The sequence below is a fragment of the Channa argus genome, chromosome 4 (assembly GCF_033026475.1).
Source record: "Channa argus isolate prfri chromosome 4, Channa argus male v1.0, whole genome shotgun sequence".
NCBI classification, from domain to species: Eukaryota; Metazoa; Chordata; class Actinopteri; order Anabantiformes; family Channidae; genus Channa; species Channa argus.
The window spans coordinates 5,238,915-5,262,096 of NC_090200.1; the positions used below are offsets into that span (position 1 = coordinate 5,238,915).

The 23,182-nt window shown below is 43.7% G+C and overlaps 1 protein-coding gene across 4 annotated transcripts in view; it reads right to left on the reverse strand.

The window, feature by feature from the left end:
- The window catches only part of LOC137125707 (receptor tyrosine-protein kinase erbB-4-like), a 207,808-nt gene that overhangs the window by 67,579 nt on the left and 117,047 nt on the right, over positions 1-23,182 (reverse strand). For all 4 annotated transcript variants that reach the window (XM_067501591.1, XM_067501592.1, XM_067501590.1 and 1 more), the window contains exon 3: positions 15,563-15,749. In XM_067501591.1, the coding sequence (XP_067357692.1) occupies positions 15,563-15,749 (187 nt within the window). The remainder of the gene's footprint in view (positions 1-15,562; positions 15,750-23,182) is intronic.

The following is a 23,182-nucleotide window of genomic DNA, read 5'->3' on the forward strand; positions in this document are numbered from 1 at the left end:
GGATGACAGATCGAATCCATTTTGCTATTTTATGAGAACCTGTCTTCCTGTTCAACCCGCCCAGCACAGTCCCAAATGCTCTTTTAAGTGCCTGTGTCCAGATCCCACCCCCGCCTCTCCCACCCACCCCTGCTCGATGTGAGACAAATGGCCTCCACCGCTGTCCACCCAGGCAAGGGCACTAACTCTTCCAGTGGGATGACAGGCCGGTATCGGGTGGTCATTCGTTAACAGGCGACAGTCCTTCGCCACCGCCCACCCCTCCCCCTTCCTCTCTCCACTCTACTACTTCCCTCTCCACGCTTCGATCTTTCCATCAGGATGGGAGATCTACAGCCGACCATCCCCACCGCACCTACAGTGCCCTCCCACCACCCTCCCCTCCTTCACTCTCCACACTCCTGTGATTCACGAGGTACTCATAAAAGCTATTGTCCTGCATCGGAGGAAAGAGGGGAGGTGGTGCAGGGGTGAGAGATAGCATCCGAGAAAGAGAGAGAGGAGATGTTATTGTTCAGGCAAAATTAATTCTGATAAAAAAAAAATCTATTTATAGTCATTTCCAAACCTTTTACATAAATAGATTACACTGAATTTTACCCGTACTGCTCCGTAATGCAGAAGTAATATGCTGATGATTGCTGGAGTTCATAAAAGCTTTTTGAGTTGAAGCCCTGAAAACAAGGCTTCTGCTTCCTGGTAAATACTCTATGCTTAACTGGAAGTGGTGTGTTTGTTGTACTCGTTATTCACTGCCGACCAGAACTACTTTAGGGGTCTAGATTTTCCCACTACTTGCAGAAATGCTGTCTTAATCCTACTCAATCTGCAGCCTATGACACTGTGAACCATCAGATCCTCTTGTCCACACTCTCTGGATCAGCTCTAGCCTGGCTTCGGTCTTACTTATGGGGATGAACCTTTAAGGTATCCTGACAGGGGCATGCTTCTTACTCTCATAGCCTCTCTACCGGTGTGCTGCAGGGTTCAGTTCTTGGTGCTCTTCTTTTTTCTGTCTATACTACATCCCTGGGTTCTATCATCTGCACACATGGCCTTTCCTATCACTGTTATGCTGATGACCCGCAGCTCTTCCTGTCCTTTCCACCGGACAACTCCACTGTCTCATCACGCATTTCTTCCTGTCTCTCAGGCATCTCTGGCTGGATGAGAGAGAGACATCTTCAGCTCAACCTCTCCAAGACCGAAATCCTTGTCAGATCTTCGATGCAACACAACATCAACATTGAAGCTACAGTGACTGTCCCCACTTTAATCAGGCAAAAAGGACTCGTGTCAGACCACTCTTCAGATCTTCAAAGCTTTTTCTCTTGTCTACAGGGTGATCAACTCAACAGCTCCTGCTTACCTTAACTCAATCATTCAGGTCTACAATCCTTCCCGTCCGCTGCAGTCTGCCAACAAACAGCATGTTGTGGTCCCAGTCACGCACTGAAGACACCAAGCAAAACTCTTCAGCGCAATGATCCCACGACGGTGGAACGAGCTACCAAACTCTGCACGCTCAGCAGACTCACTCCCAATATTCAAAAAACGACTTAAAACAGAACCGGTCCGCACCTTCCTATGAACTGAAATCTGGTCTTTCTCGAACTTGCATCTCATGAAATGTAAATACTTTTCTGATATGAGTTCGCTGTGATGTTTTCTCCTCGACTTTGATTTTTGCTGCCTTGTAAGTCGCTTTGGATTAAAGCTATGGAATGTAAATGTAAATGTGGAACTAACAAGGGCCTAAAGTGATATACAAACTGCAGAAGCAGAGGAAAATTCTGATACAGAAATGTCAGAGGAATGTTTAAAAGCATCGATGTACATTTACAGGCTAAACTAAAGCCATAGAAAGAAAGCTGAAAATTAGTGAAGTGACCCTTCAAAGCAAACTCCTATGACTGTAGCTTCTCTGACTTCAACTGGTTTTAATTTGGGGAGCACATGCACATCAATGCCATCGAGAGGCTCACAGGGCAACTTTTACTGAAATATATGCTTTGATGGGCTTTGTAGTCTTAAAATGGACTGACATCACATTGAAGAGCTGCAGTCCTTGCTTCTGATATTGTAAGCAGTCAGTTCCGCTGGGTGACATAGTTCCCAGCGATGCCGTTTCATGTGTGTGCATGCGGCCGCCAAAGGCTCCGCCGCCATATGCTCGGGTCATGTTTGGTTCAAGACCGTTTCTGGCGAAGCGCTTTGCTACATTTCTCATGGCAGTGAAACAAAGTGTCTCGCTGTGACGAGGGAGGAGAAAGTGTCACGCAAAAGTTGAAGTGTCATGTTAAATCAGAGGTTAGTTTTGAAGTGGAACTGTGCACAGGGATATGAGGTGAGCTACAGAATTTTATCATATATAAAGAAAAGTTACTGAATGAAGTGGTTTATTTAATGGCTCAGATCTCACACATATCATTTACTGCATTGCTTTTCCCTTGACTGAGTCTTACACGCTGTAGAAAGCAAAGATTATGTTGTGTGGGACTGTGGAACTTCGAAAGAGACATTAAACTCCTAAAAAAGATGGGGATTTACGGCCTTACATAAATAAATTTACTGAAAAGTTAAAGGTAAACTGAAAAGAAAAACTACCCAACAACGGTGAAAGCACATGTAATAAAGACAGATATGCGTAGATTCAAGTTTTAAATCTGAGGATGATGACGACACACAAGCATATCAGTGTTATTACAGTTAAAAGGTTTCTCCCCTGACTTCACTTACCAGGGGCCAGTCAGCCAATCAGCATTGAAGAATGGTGCCACAAAATAAAAGCCCGGTAGTCAGGCCAACCCCCACTGCTTATGACTTAAATTGTTCATGCTGCATTTATGAAATGTTGGCAGAATTAGAAAAGAGAAAAAATGACCAAAACGTGCAACTATGGAGTGATAGTCAGCTCTACTACCGTTGTGTAAAATGATTATTGGAGCCTACAGATTAATCTTTGAAAGCTCTTCACCAGGCAAAGCATCTATCCATCCAATTATTTACAGTGCTTATCGTGATTAGGGTCACAGCGGCAGCCTGTCCAAGATGCTAGACCAGAAATACCCAGGACGGGCGTCCAGTCCATCACGGGGCCGAATGAATGAACGCCGACGACACAAAATTCAGAATTCAAGTGTTAGTCCTACGTGGCTGCTTGTCCTTTGTTTTAAATGACACGATTTAGTCCTCCACCAGTTGTTATCGGGACCGGACCCCTCGTGTCTATTTACCATAGTAAACATAAATTCTATAACTGCGTTTAATGTTTAATTTGACTTTTTTTTATTTTTTATTTTACTTATAATCACACTGACATCCACTGACATCCCCCAATCATGAACCATCTTTTCTATTTTTTGGAACAATGGAAACAAGGCTCCTCATTTTGACCCCCACTATTGAACTGCATGACAGTGGTGCTACTACACCCAATACCTGTGATGATTCACTGAATCTAACTGTCCCATTCATGATTTAAGTAAATAAAAGGCAAAGAACACTGGTCTGAGAAAACCTGATAATGTTTCCTCAGACCAGTGTAATGTAATAAGGCTGTGGAGTTTCAGAGGCAACGATTTCCGCAGAACTTGCAGGCACATAATAGAAGAACGGCAAAATTGTTAAGGAAGTAAAAATGATCCCTGCGCCAAGCTGCCTTAGCAAGCCAATTACGTTCATTTTACTGTCGTTCAGCAGAGCAAAGAGCCCCTATTTTGAAGTATTTTCGAGCCGATGATAGCCTCAGCACCAATCAGTGGCCATTGCTCTATAGGGAGCCTGCTGATGAGCTTTCATCAGTGCTGCTAGCCACTTGTCCCACATCTCTTTCTCTCCCTAATTACGCTGATGAATAAAGCCGCAATAGTGATCCGTCCTCGACTGATGAGTCCATGAGTTTGCCGTTATTGTCTTGTCTCGAGGGCGGGTCTGTCATGTATCACACGGCTAAAGCAGTGTGAGTGCATTTGAGCCGTCCACTTTGCTCTTCTTTTTTTTTGTATCCTCTCTCTCCATCCTCCACCCTCAGACAGACCCATCCCCTCCTGCGTGAAATGTGCTTTCTCACTCCGCTTACGGGCTTACTTGCTGAGCACGGGGAACAGGGAAATGGAGATGATCACTCTTTCTCTCCAGTGTCTCTCGCACACACACACACACACACAAACACACACTTGCGAAGCACATAAACACAAACAGAGGAATGTCCCTGCAAATAAAAAAACGCTGCTTTACTTAGTTACATAGTGTATCTCTGAAATTCAAAAACCAAATCTAAAATCCATGTGATAAAAGCCTTCTGTCCAACAGGAGAAAGCATCTAGGAGCTCGGTTGCATCAGGTCGACAAAGGTTTGTGTCGATAGGACGCTAAACGCAAAAAAGTTAAGCCGAGGCTTTGCCTTGTAAATGAATCACCTGCATGCTAGATAGGGAAATGCCCAAATCCCCAATGGAATCACCATACTGTATCTGGATCCTTACAAAGTCTCTTATGGGGATTTTAGCACCTTGCAGAGCCACTTGAGAATTCACGGTATATGTATGTGTGTGTGTGTGTGTGTGTGTGTGTGTGTTGTCATTTACATCCATCAGTTCCTGGTGCTCTGTGTGGCCTCTGACATAGCGCCGACAGCTGGCATGACAGAAGGTGCTGAACTGGGGAACGAAACAAATTGCCTTCATTTTCTTTGAGTGCGACCTCCTCGGGGAACGCCGATGAACATTACACAACTGAAACGGCAACAAATCTGCAACTCCGGAGAAAAATAATGACTCGCATGAGAGCAAATGAAGTATGAGGCAAAGAGAAAAGGAGCGTGATTGTTCGAATTCTTTCTTCGGTTCAAAATTTCGACTTCAATTTCCCTCGTATACTCTAATAATGTTTTGGCGTTAACCTCTGTAGATGGGGCCACTCTTGGAGGCAGAGAGAAACCAACAAATAGCACAATCTTGCAGAAAACCGTCCAGGCACTAACATCCTCTTGCTTCGGGACAACTGGCATCTGTCTCAAGGTTTTTAAGAACCACTTTGAACTATGAACACACACACGTATGAATGAAGGGGCTGCAAAAGGTTCAGTAGAATCAGGGGAACAATAAAGCCTTCAGTTCCCCCCAAAGTAGTGTAAAAATGTCTTTTGTCTTATGGCTTACTCACATTATGCTGTCTTGAATAAAGTACACTCTAGTGGAAAGGGAACAAAGACACACACACACACACACACGTTTGTGCAACTCTCAATAAGATGAGGAAGTTTGTGCCTGCATGAATGAAATGCTTGAGCGTGCAAGGTTGTGTCTCCACCTGCTAAATCTCACCAAAATCCGCCCGTTTCTGGATTTCTCTCCTTAGCCAATTTACAGTGAGACTAAGAAACCCCATGATTTAAGGTAAATACACGGCTTGACCGGAAAACAAGCAGTCGGTCCCCGAGGAAACCCTGAGTAGGTAATTGTGAAGCACTCCACTGTACAGTGCCTCCAAGCATATTTACTCTATAGAGCGGGGAGAAAGAAGAAAAGTAAAGAAAAAAACGGAGGCTGTTGAGAAAGTAGCTCCTTAAGTGAAAACGACTTTTCAAATCCCATGAATAACCGTTAAGTCTCCACACTGCAAACAAGCCGTCGGTAGATAAATGGCTGCAGATTGCTAAGATAATAGAGACAGAAAACGGCGACTAGCTTTGCCTGGACGCACAAATAAAAAAAATAAAAAAAGGTTATCAGCACAAAAGGGGGTTCTGTGGTACGAGTGTCCGCAATGAAATGAACTTTTGGAGAGTGCAAAGCGGGGACGGTCTTTTTTCCAGTAGGGGGAACGTTGGTCTCCTGTGGTTGCACATTTTACAAAGAGCTGCATCACTCACACACCTAAAAAGCTGTCAAATGGGGCCATGCTGTGTTTTATAAATGATACAGCGCTCGCAAGCAAATCGCACGGCGGCTCGGGGGCCTCCGACTTGGGGAGGAACTTATCTGATCTTCGCAGGAAGGCGGAGGTGGGTCTCCAGAGTCCCGTTTCCCCCACCGCCCCCTTCTTTATTATTAGCTCTGCCAGCCAAAAAGATATTGTGCTTAGTGACAAATGGGAAAGAATTGCTAGGGCGCAGACAGTGCGGGGGAGGTCCCCACCATCTCCCTCCCCCGTTGCATCCCTCACCCACCCCTCTCTTCCGCGATGGAGCAACGCCGCAGCTCCGGTGTCCTCCCCGATAACCATAATTGTGTTTTAAAGCCCCTGATTAAATTTTGCAGTCTCGAATGATATTGTTTTGCGATGAATCCTTATGAAAAATGCTTCACGTTAGGCGATGATGGGAAGCTGTGTGGGCGCCGATGGAGGCAGCTAAAGGTTGGAGGCGGAGATGACACTTCTTTTTTTTTACGTTTAAAGCTTCAATGGGCGCTAAATGAATCCCTGCCATCACTCTTCTTCTCTTCCTCCCCCCCACTCTTGCTCCACCTGTCTGTCAGGCTCCCTCTCCGTCTCATAAATACACACAGACGTACACACCCCCTCTTTGCTTTGCTAAAGTCCCTCAGTCTGTCTCCTACCTAAGTACAGCCACAGGCAAACAGGTTCACAGCAATCACAATTAGAAGGATTTCTACAAACATGTGGCGCAGACTTAATCATTTTATTTTTTTCAAAACAAACAAAAACTCTGTATATTTTTTGCCTGTCTCATTACTTTACTACCTAAAGTAAGTGTCCCTACTGAGTGTCATAGCATGTCTGGGGAGAAGGCCTTTATTTTTTTGATTTTATTTTTATTTTATTTTTTTAGAGGTGACACAAAATGCAATCAGGGCGAATGAGAAGCCAGCAAATTCAATAATAGAGGCAAATGAAAATGGAACTGGAGACTCTGCACTTAAGGCGGGATGGGCTCACGGCCCTAATAAGCCCTCTTCTGTCACCGCTTCCCTGCATCTAAATTAACCAGAGGTCCTCCAATCAGCACAGGCAAACAAAAGAGCCGGCCAAAGAAACGAGAGTGCTGCTGAATGCTAATCAAGACGACGAACGCCGATCAACGCTGACGTTTGTGCGTGTATGCGTGTAGAATCTATTAGCACTTGCTTTGAAAAAAAAAAAGAAAAAAAGAATAAGAACAAGTTGCTCAAACATTTTGTTTACTAGTGCTCAAATTGTTATTATTAAGCTAGGAAATTTAGCTGCTTAATTAAAAATCACAAGCTCAAAAAGGCACAAACCTGCAAAAAGAAAGTTTCAGACTGAGCGTTTACTCGAGGTCACTTATCAGATCCACTTCCTGGTGTAAAAAAAAACCTCCAGGACTGCTGTTTGTCAGTGGATTCACCTCCGCCCAGTTCACTGTGCGTTCAGAAATTTAGAGGCCACGATGGATGGACCACAGGGGAGCCATCGATGCCATAAAGCCCCTGAGCAGCGTAACGTGAGATGTGGACTATTATTAAAAGTCCACTCCAGAGTCTCACACACACAAACACGTGCTGCTTGTGTGACATACATTTTGTAATTCAAATTGGACTTGTGGAGCAAAATCGTTAAGGAGTGTCGGAAACACAGCTAACCCTCTACATTAAAATTGACACTTACAATGGGCTAAATGGGCAATTTGTCATTTTCTGGCACCGAGCTGCAGCACTCATCCCTTCGCTTGGGTAATTTGGAAAACACGGACACACACACACACACACACACACACACACACACACACCAGCAAATCAACTATGACCAGTAAATTGCCTCCATCTGGTTCTACGGTATATTTAGTGTGAGGTTCTGTGAGTAGGTCCAGCGAGACTCCCACTACTCTCTGTTCCTGACTCCAACTTCGGCTTCTGTGACTTTCTCCAACACGTTGAGCCGCACGCGCATATTCATCAGCGCTAATGATGGGCCGTGCTTCCCACCGTAATGGATTCGCAGTTTGGAGTGTAAGTTGCACAACAGACCTCAAGAGGGGTGGGGGTGTCATTAAAGCTCGACGGAGTGACGCAGGTTATAGATGCCGGGGACGGAATTGAACACACGCACTGCAAAGCGAATGTCATTCAACGTTTCCAACAGTTTTCAAGGCCAGCACAGTCCAAAGACACAAAAAGTACATGAAAAAAAATGGAACACATGATTCCGGTCACAACTAATTCTAATATCCTCGGGGGGAAAAAAATAGTATTCTGCTTCAATGAGCAAGTTTGACGAAGTCACGGTTATTTGGTCTGATTAGGTGGGATTTCCAACGACTGCTGGGTGGCAATGCTGACTCATTCAGCCTCCCCACCCACCACTTTCACTCTGAACACAACTGGGGAGTTTGAGGGAGATCAGGCAGGAGGAACACTTGTTTTGTAAGGAACGTGCTTCAGCTTTGTCTCGTTGTTTCGTTCAGTATGTTACTGTCAGTATTTCGTAGGCGTTTCTGAATAATTAATTCACACATTGCTGTGTTTCGGGCAAATAATAAAAAATTAAAAATTGTGCTTCACATGTTGCATTTGTCTCTTTAAGGATTTTTAGAGTGACACTTTTTATTCTAAAATTCCTCAGCCAGCATTTCTGCCAACACACTGCTCTTACCTTCACCCTATTATGCAACTCAGAGCGTGTCAGGATGACATCATACAATAGATTCTGAGCTATTTTAGGTTAATAAAGCAAAGGTTCTGCCCTTATGCAACTTTATGGCAAAGACCTGCTGAGCCTACAAGCACATAAAGCAGGTACCCACTGGGGTGTATGCTGTATAGGGGGCCAATACTGACCATTGGATGGATAAAGTGCCCCCCAGCATTAGATTGAAAGGGATAAAGGGCTCATCTTTGGGCCCCCACCAGAGCGAATGAAGATGCAAATGCCATCTAGAATCCAACAGGTGCTCTTGATGCCCCTCGGTTAGCCACTGGCTGACTGGACATACTTCAGACATCAATGTAAGTTGTCGACAGTGCGTGACATGCTTTTGCTTCAGATTTATTTCACATATTACTCTTTCCAGCTGCTTCATGCTTACTCCCCTGTGGCATGAGTTAACATTTAACACAGGGCTGGGAAATTGAAATTTAGCCGGGGTTCAGGAGGAAGCTTTTCGACGTTGATGGTATATGGTGTTGGGGAGTAAGAGCTATTATCATTCACTGGGGGTTGTGTCACCTGTGTGGGTGTCTCAGTTAGACAGCTGTTATCGACCTGCTGCTGGAAGCGAACACTCACATCAAAGAAAGGTGCACAGGGCAGCAGCCACACTGCCCGGAGGGTTATTACCATTCCATTAGCCATCATTTCACCCTTCTTCCAGATGTCCCACACCTACTAATATGGACAAACTTGTGGCCCCCCGGGTCTCCTCGTCAAAGGGTTTCAACATAAAAAACAAAACCAACGGCAGCACATTGCTGAGAGCACAACATGGATAACACTGAGCACAGGCATGAAATTATAATGACTTCTGGGTGCAAGAGTGTGGGAAATTGGAAATAAAGAGATGAGAAAATAAACCGTGGAGTCAGACATGGCATCCCACTGTGTATATGTGTGTGTGTGTGTGTGTGTCAATGAATGTCGCCTTTTGCTGTGTTATCTTGTCTGCTCTTCAAAAGAGACAATGAGCAGCAGTAGGCAGCAGGTTATTGTGGTTCGTTTCGCTGCCTTTTCTCCAGGTAACAAGACAACTGAGAGGGCTTAGCAATGTGCGGCGCAGATGATTTCTCACCTGCCTTAGCTTTAAAGTTCACATCTAAAAGAATGTGTGTGCAGATCTATGGGTTACATTACATTACATAACACTGGAGTGATTTTTCTTTTTTTGTTGTTGTTGTTGTTTAGTTTTCAAAAAGGAATTCGGGCGCTTTGGTGTTTCAACACTCTCAGAAAAAAGGGGGGTAAAGATGAAAGAGAAAAAAAAAGCAAAACTTTATTTCACAAGCAGACTGAAGTGCTCTCTCGCTTTGCAGATCCACGACTGCAGCATTTTCTGGGGTAGCAAAGCAGCGTTTGAAGCTGGGAGATATGTTTTAATCATTCGGCGCCTTAATGATGACACTGGATTCATTATTAATGGGCCCCATCCCTCTACACTCCCTCTTCCTCTTAACAGTCCAGAGCGAGACTGGGTTTTAGCATTAGCCGCTTTTGCTCTATTTGATCTTCCTATAATTACACCACTTTCTGAAGATCACACCACTGGCTTTATGTTAAGCAAAGAGGCCTTGGACTTGTTTTTTTCTTTTCACTACACAACTTCCAATCACAATTACAGTTCCCTTTAGCTGTTTACAAGAAGGAAATTAAGGATTTTCTGTTTTCAAACCTGGCAAAAAAAACAGAATACGGAAATACGGCCACATCACTCACATGTGCAGATACGTAGATGCAATGCTGGATCAAGTGCTAAACCTTTACGCGATGCACAGTATGGATTTACCGTTCATGACACTTGTGGAACTAACACAATAAAAGAAAATAATCGGAAACTGCTGAAGAAAATATTAGACAAGTCGTTAAATAAAACCTATATCTGTCTATTGAAATTACTTTGTGGACTATAAAAAATACAAGTTCTCTTTTACAGTAGCTTTATTTTTTTTATTTTATTTAACAAATCTGTAAAATAAGTCTTTTACTATTAAACTTTTAGTACTGTCACTTTATAGAAGCTGTTTAGACAGAAAAAAATGGGAAAAATCTGTTTCTCAGTAGAGTAAATGTATGAGTTTTGCACTTCATTTAAATTAATTTATTCCCCCTGCCAGTCAATTGACAGTTTTTTATGATTTTTATTTTTTAACCACGGGCTTTTCATGACTTTGAACTTTTTTTAAACATGCAGAAAACCCTTCATTTGCCGAGTTAGCTGAGCAGAGTGACTATGAAAATGAGATACTGCTTGTGGACCAATAAATCAATAGTCATGGTCTAAAAATGAAGATGCACGTGGGGTTAATTAAGAACTCTGCTTATCAGTTTATCTCAGCAGCAACAGCTTTTTTGGTATTTTGCACCTTAATGCATAGAAAATACACATTAAAATTAGTGAGAGAGCAATTTTTAGCTTTAAAAATTGAGGAGATGGGTGTTTCACTGCAGTCCCAGCGAGTTTTGACGGGAGCAAAAAACAGGTGAGAAAGATGTAGAGGGTTGTGGAAGATGGGAAGTGGCTCAAAGCAAAACACGGGCTTTCTGCACGCGAGCATGGGTTGGGGGGGGCACCGCCGCCAGATGGGAAGTTGGAGTCAGGGCTGGCTTTCGGGCTCACGGGGCCATTTGGCCCCCATCCAAATGAGCAATTTCACAGGGTACAAATGAAATACAAAAAAAAAAGAACAAGGCTCCAAAACAACGCAAAACTCAATCAAAGAAAGAGGAAGACTTGCTAGGGTAACGATTTCACACACACACACAACCTTTTCAGACCCTCCTATAGTATCGTACTTAAGCGAGGCGTGTTCAGTGTACGCACACGTGGCTGTCGACGCATGAGTATTTAAGTATGTTAGAGGTTATTCATTAAGCTGTGGGGGCATCACAAGGCGAGTTTGAAAGTGTTGATATCAGAGGTGTTTCTTTTACACTGATTACTACTGAATACACAGTAATCCTGCTACTATGCATACTGCAGCCAAATTAAGTTCCTCGTTTTCTTTGAGCTGAACCCGCAAAGGGATACAGTAGCACTAAGGCTGTTTATTAATGTATTGCATGCATATATTTCCCCTCCAGAAATAGCCGAAGTTGTGTTTGCTGAAAGTGAATAACAAATAAGTACACTTCATCATACACGAATCTATAAGCAGATGTGCACAATAGCTTCCACATCATCATTGAGGAGGGAGTCGGTGACCTCAAAAGACGGAATGGGGAATTTTTCTTTCTTTGTCCCAGACAGGGGGAGTGATGGGAATCAAGAGAGCAGCGCTGATCCATATGCATGGCTGGATCTGCCCTAATTGCAGCACTCGAGTGCAGTGGGATCAAGATGGTATGGACCAAAGGCTTGTGATATAAGGCACCCATCCTAAGTAGGTGCTAAAGTAGGAGCTGTTTTGCGTGCCAGTGAGTCAGGCGAGAAGGAAGGCAGGGGGCTGGTGAGAGCCTGAGTGAACCGGAGGTAAATTCAAAGATGTAGATTACGCATTGTGGTCTTAAATATTGCAAGTAAAGCCCCCTGAAAGGACTATTTGATATTACCACAGTTAATTTCCCAGTGTGCTATTCGAGTCATCGTAGTTGGTGGCCCACTAACTGCTAACTTTTCAAATAGAAAAGAGCAACATTATGCATCATTCAGGCATAAAGGTCCACTTAGGTGAGGCGTTCTTCAAAGGGGTGATTGAGATGGAAGGCACCTCGCTGCTTTAGCAGCTTAGGGTCTCAGCGTGCCCTTAAAATTCTCGAGGGTCCTTTATCACTGCGTTCGGACTCCATAAAACACTGCTTATTACTACTAAATCTGTCATGTGCTCTAATATGGATCACAGTTTGAGCCCCCTCGCCATCAATCAGCAGAACACTCCTGCAAAAGCCACCAGTGCCCTGGATGAATTTCCGCTGTCCGACGTTCTCTACGCCGATGCCGGTGTCGTCGAACATTTGGTGCACACGTGACTTCTGTCGCACACTGAAATTAATTTGGGCTCCTCTTTGGAACACTTTACACAGAAACCGCCCGAAGGAGGGGAAACGGGATAGATGCTGGATAAATTGCAATGCCCACCGGACAGCAGTGTAAAGCAGGCGGATCGATGCCAGAGAAGAGGCCTGAGGCAACATACCACAAAGAGGTAATACAGCAGAGGCGTCCTGGTGTCTTGGCAGTTTAGGACACATACTGTGTGGTCATTTTGTATCTCCTAGATAGTTTTTTCCTAACACGTTCCACATATTTAAATCATTATAGGCGCAACAAATCTCCTGGTATGAGCAAATCATCCGGAGAGTTGGCGGCTTCTCACGCGTTTGTCTGTGTTCTTTGGCTGTTCTTTGTGGAGGACATACGTGTTGGACATGATTTCTCCCACTGGCCTTGGTCTTGGTGATGCTCTAAGAGATTTTTCACTCCATTCGTGTTGGAAGAACACAGCTTTTTTTTTTTTTTTTTTCCCCTCTTGTTTTGCTGCCACGAAGAAATTCAGCAAATTTCCTTTCAAAATCCGACAAGATGAAAGACAAAGACAATGCCATGTAGAGACTCGAAAACATGCTCCGCTCTCTCTCTTGTCTACAAGTTGTAAACAAACATATTTGGCAACATTTTTAACATGCAAGGTGGAGAACGATTCTAGCACAGAGAAGGGGGAAGTGCACATCATATGCTCAGCCCTTAAGTGCTGACACTGCCTTACTCAGCCTTGGACATTGCTTTCATGTCTTGGATCCCTCCTCCGTCTCTTATACACAGCTCTACTCCATTTACCGTCTTCCTTGTCACTCTAGACAGCAAAGCGTCAAATAAGCCAAAGTTCTGCTCTGACTGAGCTCCAGCACCCCTCATCAGATTGTGTGTGACAGTTGTCCATCAGCAAGTGATCCTCATTGGACAGCTTGTGTTTCTTTCCCAGAAGCAATGGCAATGCTCCCACCAAGACGGTGGACAAGTGCCACTGAGTCTGTGGGGGCGGCATACCTATTTCATCACATTTTGAAATAGCAATAGAAGGAAATATGGTTCTGCGGAGAGAAAGTAGAGCGGCGGCTTTAAAACAGTCCGACTCCATCGCTATGTAAAGCCAAACACAGACAAACACAACGCACTTTAGCTTATGACCTCGCACATGGGGAAAAAACAAGAACATTCATTGCATGAAATATAACACAACCACTTCCTAAGCTTTCACCAATAGAGCCTATTTTTAGAGAGCACAAACAGAAGACATGCGATGTAACAACTCATAGCATTCAGTTTCTAGGAGTTCATTAAAAAAAGGCCCTTTTTCATCAAAGTATGTGGGTGTCAAAACAAGTCAAACAGGCATTTACAGCGCAAGAAAGGGCGATGATTTTAAGATGCTATATCTCTGATTCACAATGTATTGTCTCAGGAAACAACCGGCAATGTTATGTTTTTCGTAGGAAAAGTAATTAGTAAGTGAATTATGTTGCGATGCAATGTAGTTTTTGATTGAAGGAAACTCTACATTCATTAACAGAGTCGTTGCAAAGCACAGGATTCTCACGTCACAGATCCAAGTTTGACCCCAGAGACCCACGTGTGGTTAAGTCTAGAAAGAGATGGTGTCTTGGTTTAAAGGTTAATATGTCAGGATTGCAGACTCCACTTCCTCCTTCAAGCTTTTTTTTTTTTTTTTTTTGCACTCACTTCCTGCTTAGGCCACTTCACTGATCAGCGGTAATCAGTTTCACCTGCTCTCACTTTCTTGCTTATAGGCCTCCTCAGTTCCCCTACAGGGCTGACAGATTGCTTCCATTCTCGCCATGACTTTCCAGTCCTCGTCGATCTATCAACGGCTCGGACTACGCCAAGCTCACAAAAGGACTTTCGTCTTGTAAACCAAGTTAAGGATTTTCACGTCTGCTCATGTTAATGTCTTGGGAGTGTTTTATCGGGAGCCCAGAGTTACTTTGTGTTGTTGAAGCTATCTTCCCAACTGTGTCACTAAAAGGGGTTTTAGGTGTTTTGTCACATTAGGGATCGGACCCTCACCTCTGCTGTTATCCACGCACTCGCTACCAGGCCTCTTTCTGTTCCGCCGATCCAAGGATCTCTGCACCTTTCCCAGGGATCCCGCACCACTGTTTCTTAGCCACTTGTCAAATCAGTCATCATTGCAGCATCTAAGGATCAATTTCCACTGCCAAGACTTGTTCATTCCATGCTCCAAATCCCATAAGTCATTGCTGAGTTACTCACTCATGTATTCTCTGTCGTAGTCCAGAGCACAGCACCATCAAGTGAGTCGGAGGGCCTACTACATCGCCAGCCAGCTTTTTGCCGACGATCTTCCTTTAATAAAACTTCCTAAAAGTGAGCTGTTGGGTCTGGTGCATTATTTGGTCCAAACTTAAAACCGATCACAAAAAAAGTTGCCTAAATGAATTATGTGAATTTTTCACTATTAAGCGAAACCAAAAGCCTTTTTTTTTCTTTAAATCCAACATGCACATAACCATAAAAAATTTGGATCTTGTAGTGCAAGATTTGGTGGGCAGCCACTCCACCAAATGAGCTACTGTGCTGCTGCCCCTTTTAATAATACAAATAGTCTTTGTTCTAATTTGTACCAAATGACAGATGGAAGTTCCTCATCTAAAGAACTGAATCTTTAAAATGAGGAATGTAAACATAATTTTAGTGTATTTATCCATTTGGTCAAGTAGTTTAGTTTACTAAACCCTTTTTCTCAAGTTATGTTAACTTAGCTAAAATAGATTTACAAATTCAAAACCTTTGATCCTGAGTTCTGTGAAATCACATATTTGCAACTTGTCATTTACTTTAATTCTGTAATTCTTTTATTCCATTTACCTCCTAACAGTACGGGAAAAAAAAAGTACAAGTGACAAACGTGAGATTTTTATGCTTGCATGTTGATGAAGCCTCCATTTTTACCTGTGAGGTTTCTCAGACCCAGCTGCCTCAGGCCATAGTACCCGTCCCGCCTGTAGTTCAGAAAGATGGCCAGGGCGTAGCGGCCCTCATACAGTTTGGTCCCTCGAATGATCCGTAGGTTCTCAAGGGGGAGGTAGTCGAACTGGTTAAGCGCCACCAACACGTAGCCAGTCACCTCTCTGATAGACTGAAAGAAAAGATACGCATTCAATCGTTGAGTTGGATTAGTTACACATGTGAAATGAGTTCTGGCATATTCCATGGTTTCCATGCCATGAAAAACATAAGGCGGAAATGCATCCTGCTTATTGCGACATGCTCATTGCACACCATCATTCTGAAATGTCAAGCTAATGGAAAATGTTGAACATACACTCAACAACAATTAAAATGTCAGCTCATCTGCAGATTCAGCGCTTCCTCTCCTCAGATTAGAGCCCCCTGAGCTGTACAGTAGGGCTTGTGAGGCCGTGACACTAAGCCTTTAAACATTACTATCACCAATATAGTATTTTTAAACATAATTTGGTGATCAAAATGTTGAAAGCATCATATAGAAACTCTCAGTCAGCTTTGACTGATATCTAAAACAAGTTGAGTCAGACCTGTGTGATATGTTGGGAATCGAGAGCTCCAGTATGCAGAGTGCCTTGCTGGAGAGTTGTCCCATAATGCATCATGGGACCTTCTTAAAAGTGGCTACAATACGACCGATTAGCTGTGTGTTATGCACTTGCTTAATTCAACTCCATAGACAGACTGAAGAACGAGGCCAAGACATATGCTCTGAATATATGTACATTTTATTTTAATTCTCCTCAACACTCCCCATACAAGGAATTTCTGATAACACCTGATAAACATGAGGTAAAATGTTATAATATGACAGCATTATGAATTAATTTGGCAGCCATTAACCTCTTCACACACACACACACACACTATCATTATCACACCCACAAATTTTCACTGCGTGCTTGTGCCTTCTATAGCACAACTTATTCCCTTTGTTGCTACATCTCCATTTCTGGGGCCATGCAATATTCATCTGAGTTACTACGAACAGAAGCACGGGCTCACTTATACAAACACAGAGAAACTTGCTCACACAACAGCTGTTGAGTGCCACACTAACACATTTTACCGATCACCACCGACAACCCTAATTAGAACACTACATTTGAAAGTTTCCACGCTGGCTGCTACAATGCAGGCTTTGTTTGCAGCACCAAATATATCCCTCTGTTATTTCTTTATTGTTTCCTGTTACTCGTTCGCCACTGTCTTTGCATTTAGTTCAAGTATCTTGACAAAACACAACTGGAGACAAGCACTTCTTGTCACCTGCCGGCCAGAGGTCCACTTAAGAGGGCGTAACCCCTGGTGCCGCTGCGATGATCAACCAGTAGGAGTCGCTAGTGCGGCTCAAGAGTTAAGATTACTTAAATTGGACATATTTAATTCACCTATATGAGCTCATGGCAGCACCAAGCAACACTGACATGCCTTCATGCCCTGTAGGAAATTCTCATTAAATACTTGCCGCTCATTTAGCGGCATTTTAAATATCCAACGACAGGCCGTGACAGGAAAAGGTTCTGAGGCAACCGGCAACTACAGAGACATTCTAATAACCACAGACAGGCCAGTAATGATTTGGCCGATTGGTTTCGGAGACAGGGAGGAAATGAGTAATGCGAGTTTTGATTGGCTGCTGACCCCTGGGGGCCGCTAGTGGAGACTGACAGTTGGGACACAGCATGTGGAGTGGCTGCATTCGAGGATGATGGCAGATTAGCTTCTATATCGAGCACCCAGCAAACAGTGGCGCACCTGCCAAGTTGGCCTATTGTAACACTAACACAATAGGAAGGAAACAGAGAGTGGAGGTGCTTATTAGCAAGATTACAATGTGTCAATCACCTGAAGAGAGAAAGAACAACATAATAAAAGAGCAGTAGAATCCATTTCAGCGGAGGCTTTGATTAGCATACTTATTGCAAAAAAGGATTTCTATTGTGAGGTACTCCAATGCCTGTCAAAAAACCCCTTGGTGAAATCATATCGTGTCAAATATGTTTTGTGATTTTGTTTTTTTCCAGAGTTTGTGCAACTTCACGCAACTCAATGCAACTTGTGACTCAGCCTCTAACAACAAAGTGCAGAGAAAAGGCCTTTTTTCCCCTCTTGGGGACTTGTTGGTCCGGCCCCGTGGTTGGAAGTCAGGCCATTTCATCACTTTGACCCTGGTGTGAACTCGTGTCTACCACTGGGGGCTGAGGTGCCTCACAAGCTCGCCCTGCTATCATTAACTCTGCCGAAGCCCCCAGGTGTCTGCCAGCGGCGCTACAACTGGGATACGGGAGGGGAAGTGGGTGGGAGGCTGCTGAGCAACCCGACCCAGCTGTAGGCATGCACTCAGCTGCTGGCTGACTCCACAGTGCTTCCACTGTGCCCCCTTCTCCCTGCCAGCCTCCGGGACCTGCTGGTAAAACCAAAGAAAAACTGTTTCCCTGTTGCTTAGCAACCGCAGGAAAGCCTTCCAGCAGGAGCGAGGCAGAGTAAAGAGGGAGGGAGCAGGCAGAAGAAAGAAATAAACTGACTCAGAAAGGTTTTTTTTTTTTTTGGGGGGGGGGGTTATTTACCTAATTAAATTAAAGGATTACTTTGCCCTTTCTTAGTCATTTTCTTTAGCTTTGACACGATTTATTTCCTACCGTTGCCATAGTTTTTTTTTTTCTTCGTTCTAGATCAATATTTATCTGCATTCCTTTGTGCCAGAGGAGAGAGGAGGCAGGGAGACGAAGGAGGGAGGGAGGGAGGGAGGGAGGGAGGTCCGGAGGGAAGTAAACACAAGCACCTGCATTTCCCCCTCCTGCTGCATCAACTGCGCTCTGTTTCAGAAACACGAACACAGAAGCTGAATGATGCGAGTCGAAGAAGCTGCCCACCGCTGCCTCGTGGGCGATGTGCTCAGACTTAACAAGGTGGACGGTGGGCAGATAAAGTGATGTTTTCCCTTTGTATTTTCTCACAAAATATACACTTAACAAGGTGAGTGGGACGGCTAATTCGTACCAACAAGGAGCGTGAACCCTTGATAGCTCTCACACACACACACACACACACACACACACACACACACACACACACACACACCTCATCTCTCCCTCCTCCTTTAAAACGACCCTTAGCTGGTGAATGTGAGCGATTAAAGCAGGAAGAGAATAAAAAAGCTAAAATCCAGGTCATTATTTTCGACAACATTTCCGCTGCATCTTTGATTCCAGCTTGACTCTGATGGATCAGAGTGTTTGTCTGTTGCCATTTCCTATCTGCACACACACACACACACACACACACACACACACACACACACAACCCACATATACTACGATAACCCCCACCTACACAGAAACAAACACTGCCACAAGGCACACACCACACTTAGCTCACACAGGTCAACTACCCACGATGCATCGCAAGTTTAATGCTTCCTCTGGCGCTTTTCTCCATCAATCTCGAGCAATTAGCGGCCCAGTGTGGAGCGCTCAGTCAAACAGAATCCGATGTGGTCCCAGCAGTCTCGCTTCCTCTCTTCTTTCAGTTTACCTCGTGGCAAAATGTGAATTTCACATGTTGGTAAATTGCTCTTTGCATCCCCAGGATACAGTGCATTGAAGCTGAGGCAGGGGAGCAAAAGTGCTTTATTTACTCCACGCAACACAATCATGATAGAAGGCGCCTGTGCAGCCTTGGAAACAGATATGAGACAGAGATGTTGTGACCCTTCCAGACATGTGGCTTGGACTATGGAGACATTTAGCTTGTATTGCACCTGTAAATGCTGAGAACGGCTTTGTTGCTGTGCACAGTTAAACGCTGTGTGTCTTACTTCAGCAACAGTTGATACAGTTGTTTTTTTTTTTTTTGGATAATATGATATGTCTATTGTGTCTATGTGCTTTGCAGAAAACCTCGGCAGCACAGTCAATGGATTTGCATACACATTTCTCCCATTTTAGTAAAAATGCTGCTTTAGAGGCAGAATTAAAAGCATTTTATCGATTATCTCTGGTGGCTGTTGTGTTGACGTGTGGTCGGGGAGTGATGAAGCCAATCCCAGTTGGCACAGGGTAGCAGGGGGACTAGAGACACACACATGCACACTTAGAGTTGATTAAGAGTCACCAATTACCCCAACATGCATGTGCTGTGGATTTAAACCAGGGACCTTCTAGCTGTGCGATAAACAACTGCAATATTCACCTTTTTACTCAACCAACTAAAGATGAAGGTCAACGTTACCAGAGAGAGAATTCAAAATGAGTCAAATGTAGCAGGAAAACGTTTGACCCTCCGAAATATGCATTCTTTTTTTTTTGGGACTTTGGACTGAAGCCTTTTACGGTAAATATTGGCGTGTAAACGTTGGATCTTCTATTTTAATACATTTCTCTTAGAGTTTATGCATCTTAACAACCCACAGGCATCTGCAATGGGGCAAAAGTCGCCATGACATGACAAAATGAAAAGATACTAGTTACTACACTTGTCAAAGAAAAACATACTAAAGTAGTTCAGTATTTCTCTCTTGAAGTTACTGAAGCAGACAGTATCTCTAAATAATACTTCACTTAGCACCGATGTTTTGTAAGTTCATATTAAAGGAAACAATTGAAGAGCTGGATGGAGAAACGCACTAGATGCAGATGATTCCATGCAGCATACAAGGTTCAGTGAACCATTTGATGAGTTACTGACTGTGTCATCCAAGTGGGCTTATTTTCCAACACGGGTTCATTCTGCTTTTAAAAGAATTAATCTACTCAGGTCTCTCCCTCTGACGGTGTTGCTTTTGTTGGGCTAAGCCAATTTGGAAAGACTCCCTCAACAACATCAGTTGGGCGAAGCAGCTGGAGGTCTATAAAAACTACAGCTTTCTTATCTCCAAAAAAAAAAGAAAAAGAAAAAAAGTTGATGTTGAGTCCTGCTCATGAGAAAACAGCGTTTGTTCCAGTGAGATAACAAAGTAATTCAATTGTTATTTCAGGGTGGCAAACACAAGTACCACAAAATCACAATTTACTGTAATAATGAGATAGTGAGACCATGTAAAAGCAGTTTGATATGTCGAGATAATGAGATAATTAACAGGCCTGAAAAGTACAATTTGCTCTTGTTTCTATACACATATTGCGCGGCATGAATAAAAAATGTTGAGGGATCTGAATCTAGGGTGAGGAGGTGCCGCGCGGTAAAAGCGTTTGCAGAAAGCAAACGGAGCACAGAGGAGATATATCTTAAAGCATAATTAATAGTGCACCTGTTCCTGTCATCTGGATGAGCGAGAGTGTAAATGAGGTAGATGGCACGAGAGGGAGGAGTGATAGACGGAGGCGAGATTTGCGGAGGGAGGAGGAGAAGCGGGAGAGGGTGGAGGGCGCGAGGGGGAGGGGGGGAGATATATGGAGACGGGAAGTTGAAAAGGAGAGGAGGAAGGGGGAAAAAGGCATCACACAGGGGGGAAAAGTATGACACCAAGTAATGACACTATTATAAAATACAAGAGATGGGACACATATTATGGTGATTATGGCTCATTTCCATACATATAGAGCACTCTGCCAGTGAGTCAAGGAGAGTGCAGCAGCGCATGTCAGCGGTAAGACTGCCGGCTCTCAACAGTGGGATCCGACTGCGGCGACGGCCCAATCTGACTCCTCCACACGGCGGCAAAGTCAATGGGCGGGCAGGGAACTGTTTACCAATTCGCTTCGACGAGCTCTGTAGGAGAAGTGTGGACTCCTTCACCTTATGCGACTGTTTGGCTGCGCTGAGAGCACTCGGGCGTGACATTCAAGATTTTGAGAAATCCCGTTTAAAATAAAAAATAATAAAAAAAAAAAATAATCAAGGCCTTTTTCAGAAGAGGGCCATTGACTTTGAAATAAATGGAAAAACCAGCTGCATGAAATGTCACCGTGAAAATGACTGAGCCGCTCAGTGCAGGTATTTGTGCAGAGTTTGGGAGATTTCCTTTAAAGGACTCGTAAGAACGTCTCAAGTTTGCTGATAGTACCCTGAGGAACTCCGGTGGGATGAATCAACAGGGTGAAAAGTGTGCGGGGAGGGGCTCACTTCAAATGGAAACCACATCAAACACGGAGGGGGCGAGTGTTTTGAACCCACTCACCACTTTTCATGTCGATGGCGCCGAGCGGCTTGAAATGCCCTCCCTTTAAGGTGTTTTAGCTCCTCCACCGGCACATTAGGGAAAAAGAAAAGTCAATTTCTTTCTCAGCTCAATCAAAAGGCTTTAATTGGACGGGCTTTCAGGGAAAGAGGATCAAGTTTCACACAGTGTCTTCAGTCAGTACTGTAACTGTGATCACATACCAGGAGCTCGAAGTTAAGTGAACATGCATTTTAAATCACAAAATGGTTAATAAATAGGGATTATTATTTTTTTAATTTTATTTTATGCTCATTTTTAATCTTACCATATTAAGTGAGATGGGGCCAAATTTGATTGAAAATCGGTGCATGAGGTGGGAAATTAACACTATAGGTGCATTTGTCTTAGTAATAAGACAATTAAAGTTAATTTTTAAATACTGATTTATACATTTATGAATTATCATAGATGCAAAATAACCAAAAACAAAGAATGTCCAAAACAAAAAGAAAACATACAAATAAACACAAATGACCCAAAACAGATAATATAATTCAATAAACACAGACAAACTGCTTCAACTTTTTTAGAACTAAAAATTAAATAAACAGACGTAACCACAGACATCAACATGACCGAATGTAAAAGTTCACAAACAGAGTCAGAATAGCCAAACAAACAAAAACAAAAAAACAGAAAATTGGGGTGAGGGGGGTGGGGGCTGTTCTCCTGTCTGTGCCCATGGCCCCCACTTTCTGTGAGTCTGCCCATGGTGCCATTAGACTTAGAGAAAGTCTAGTTTTGAGACTCAAATATGCACATATTGCAGTTTCAACACTGCCAGCTAGTGCTGAAGATGACTTTGGGATGACACACTGTGGTATGTGTGTGTGTGTTGATATCCAGGGGCGCGTCTTCGGCAGCAGCTGTGCTACTGGCTTTCGACGCTGATCTTTATTGACTCAGACAGCTCGACAATCTCATATAAGCCTGCTTCACGAGCGGCGTCCGTGAGGCGTTTGCGTTGTCAAGACACATTTACAGTAAAGACCCTGCCTCTGAAATTAAAATCACCAAAGGGGGAGAGTTTGCCGAGCATTAGCAGGCGCAACTCGAATTGTGACGCTGCTGTACAGTATCTGATTCTTAAGTCACAGCGAAAACACTAATACATAACTCATGAGGCGAGGCTGTTGTAGCGACCCAGCAACAGTCTCGCGGCGTATCGCATTATGCTGTAGCCTTTGGGGACCCTACATAATGCAGTTATGTGACAAAGCTAGTGCACGTCAGCCACTAGCTGCTCGCTTGACAGCAGCCATGGAGGCAGAAAGTGAGAAGCGTGTTATTCTCTATACTGTAGCCTCAGCTCCTGTATCTCATATTTAAGTCCCTCATTATTCATGGTCATCTCGGCTTAGGGGAGAGTTTTTGAAAGCTGG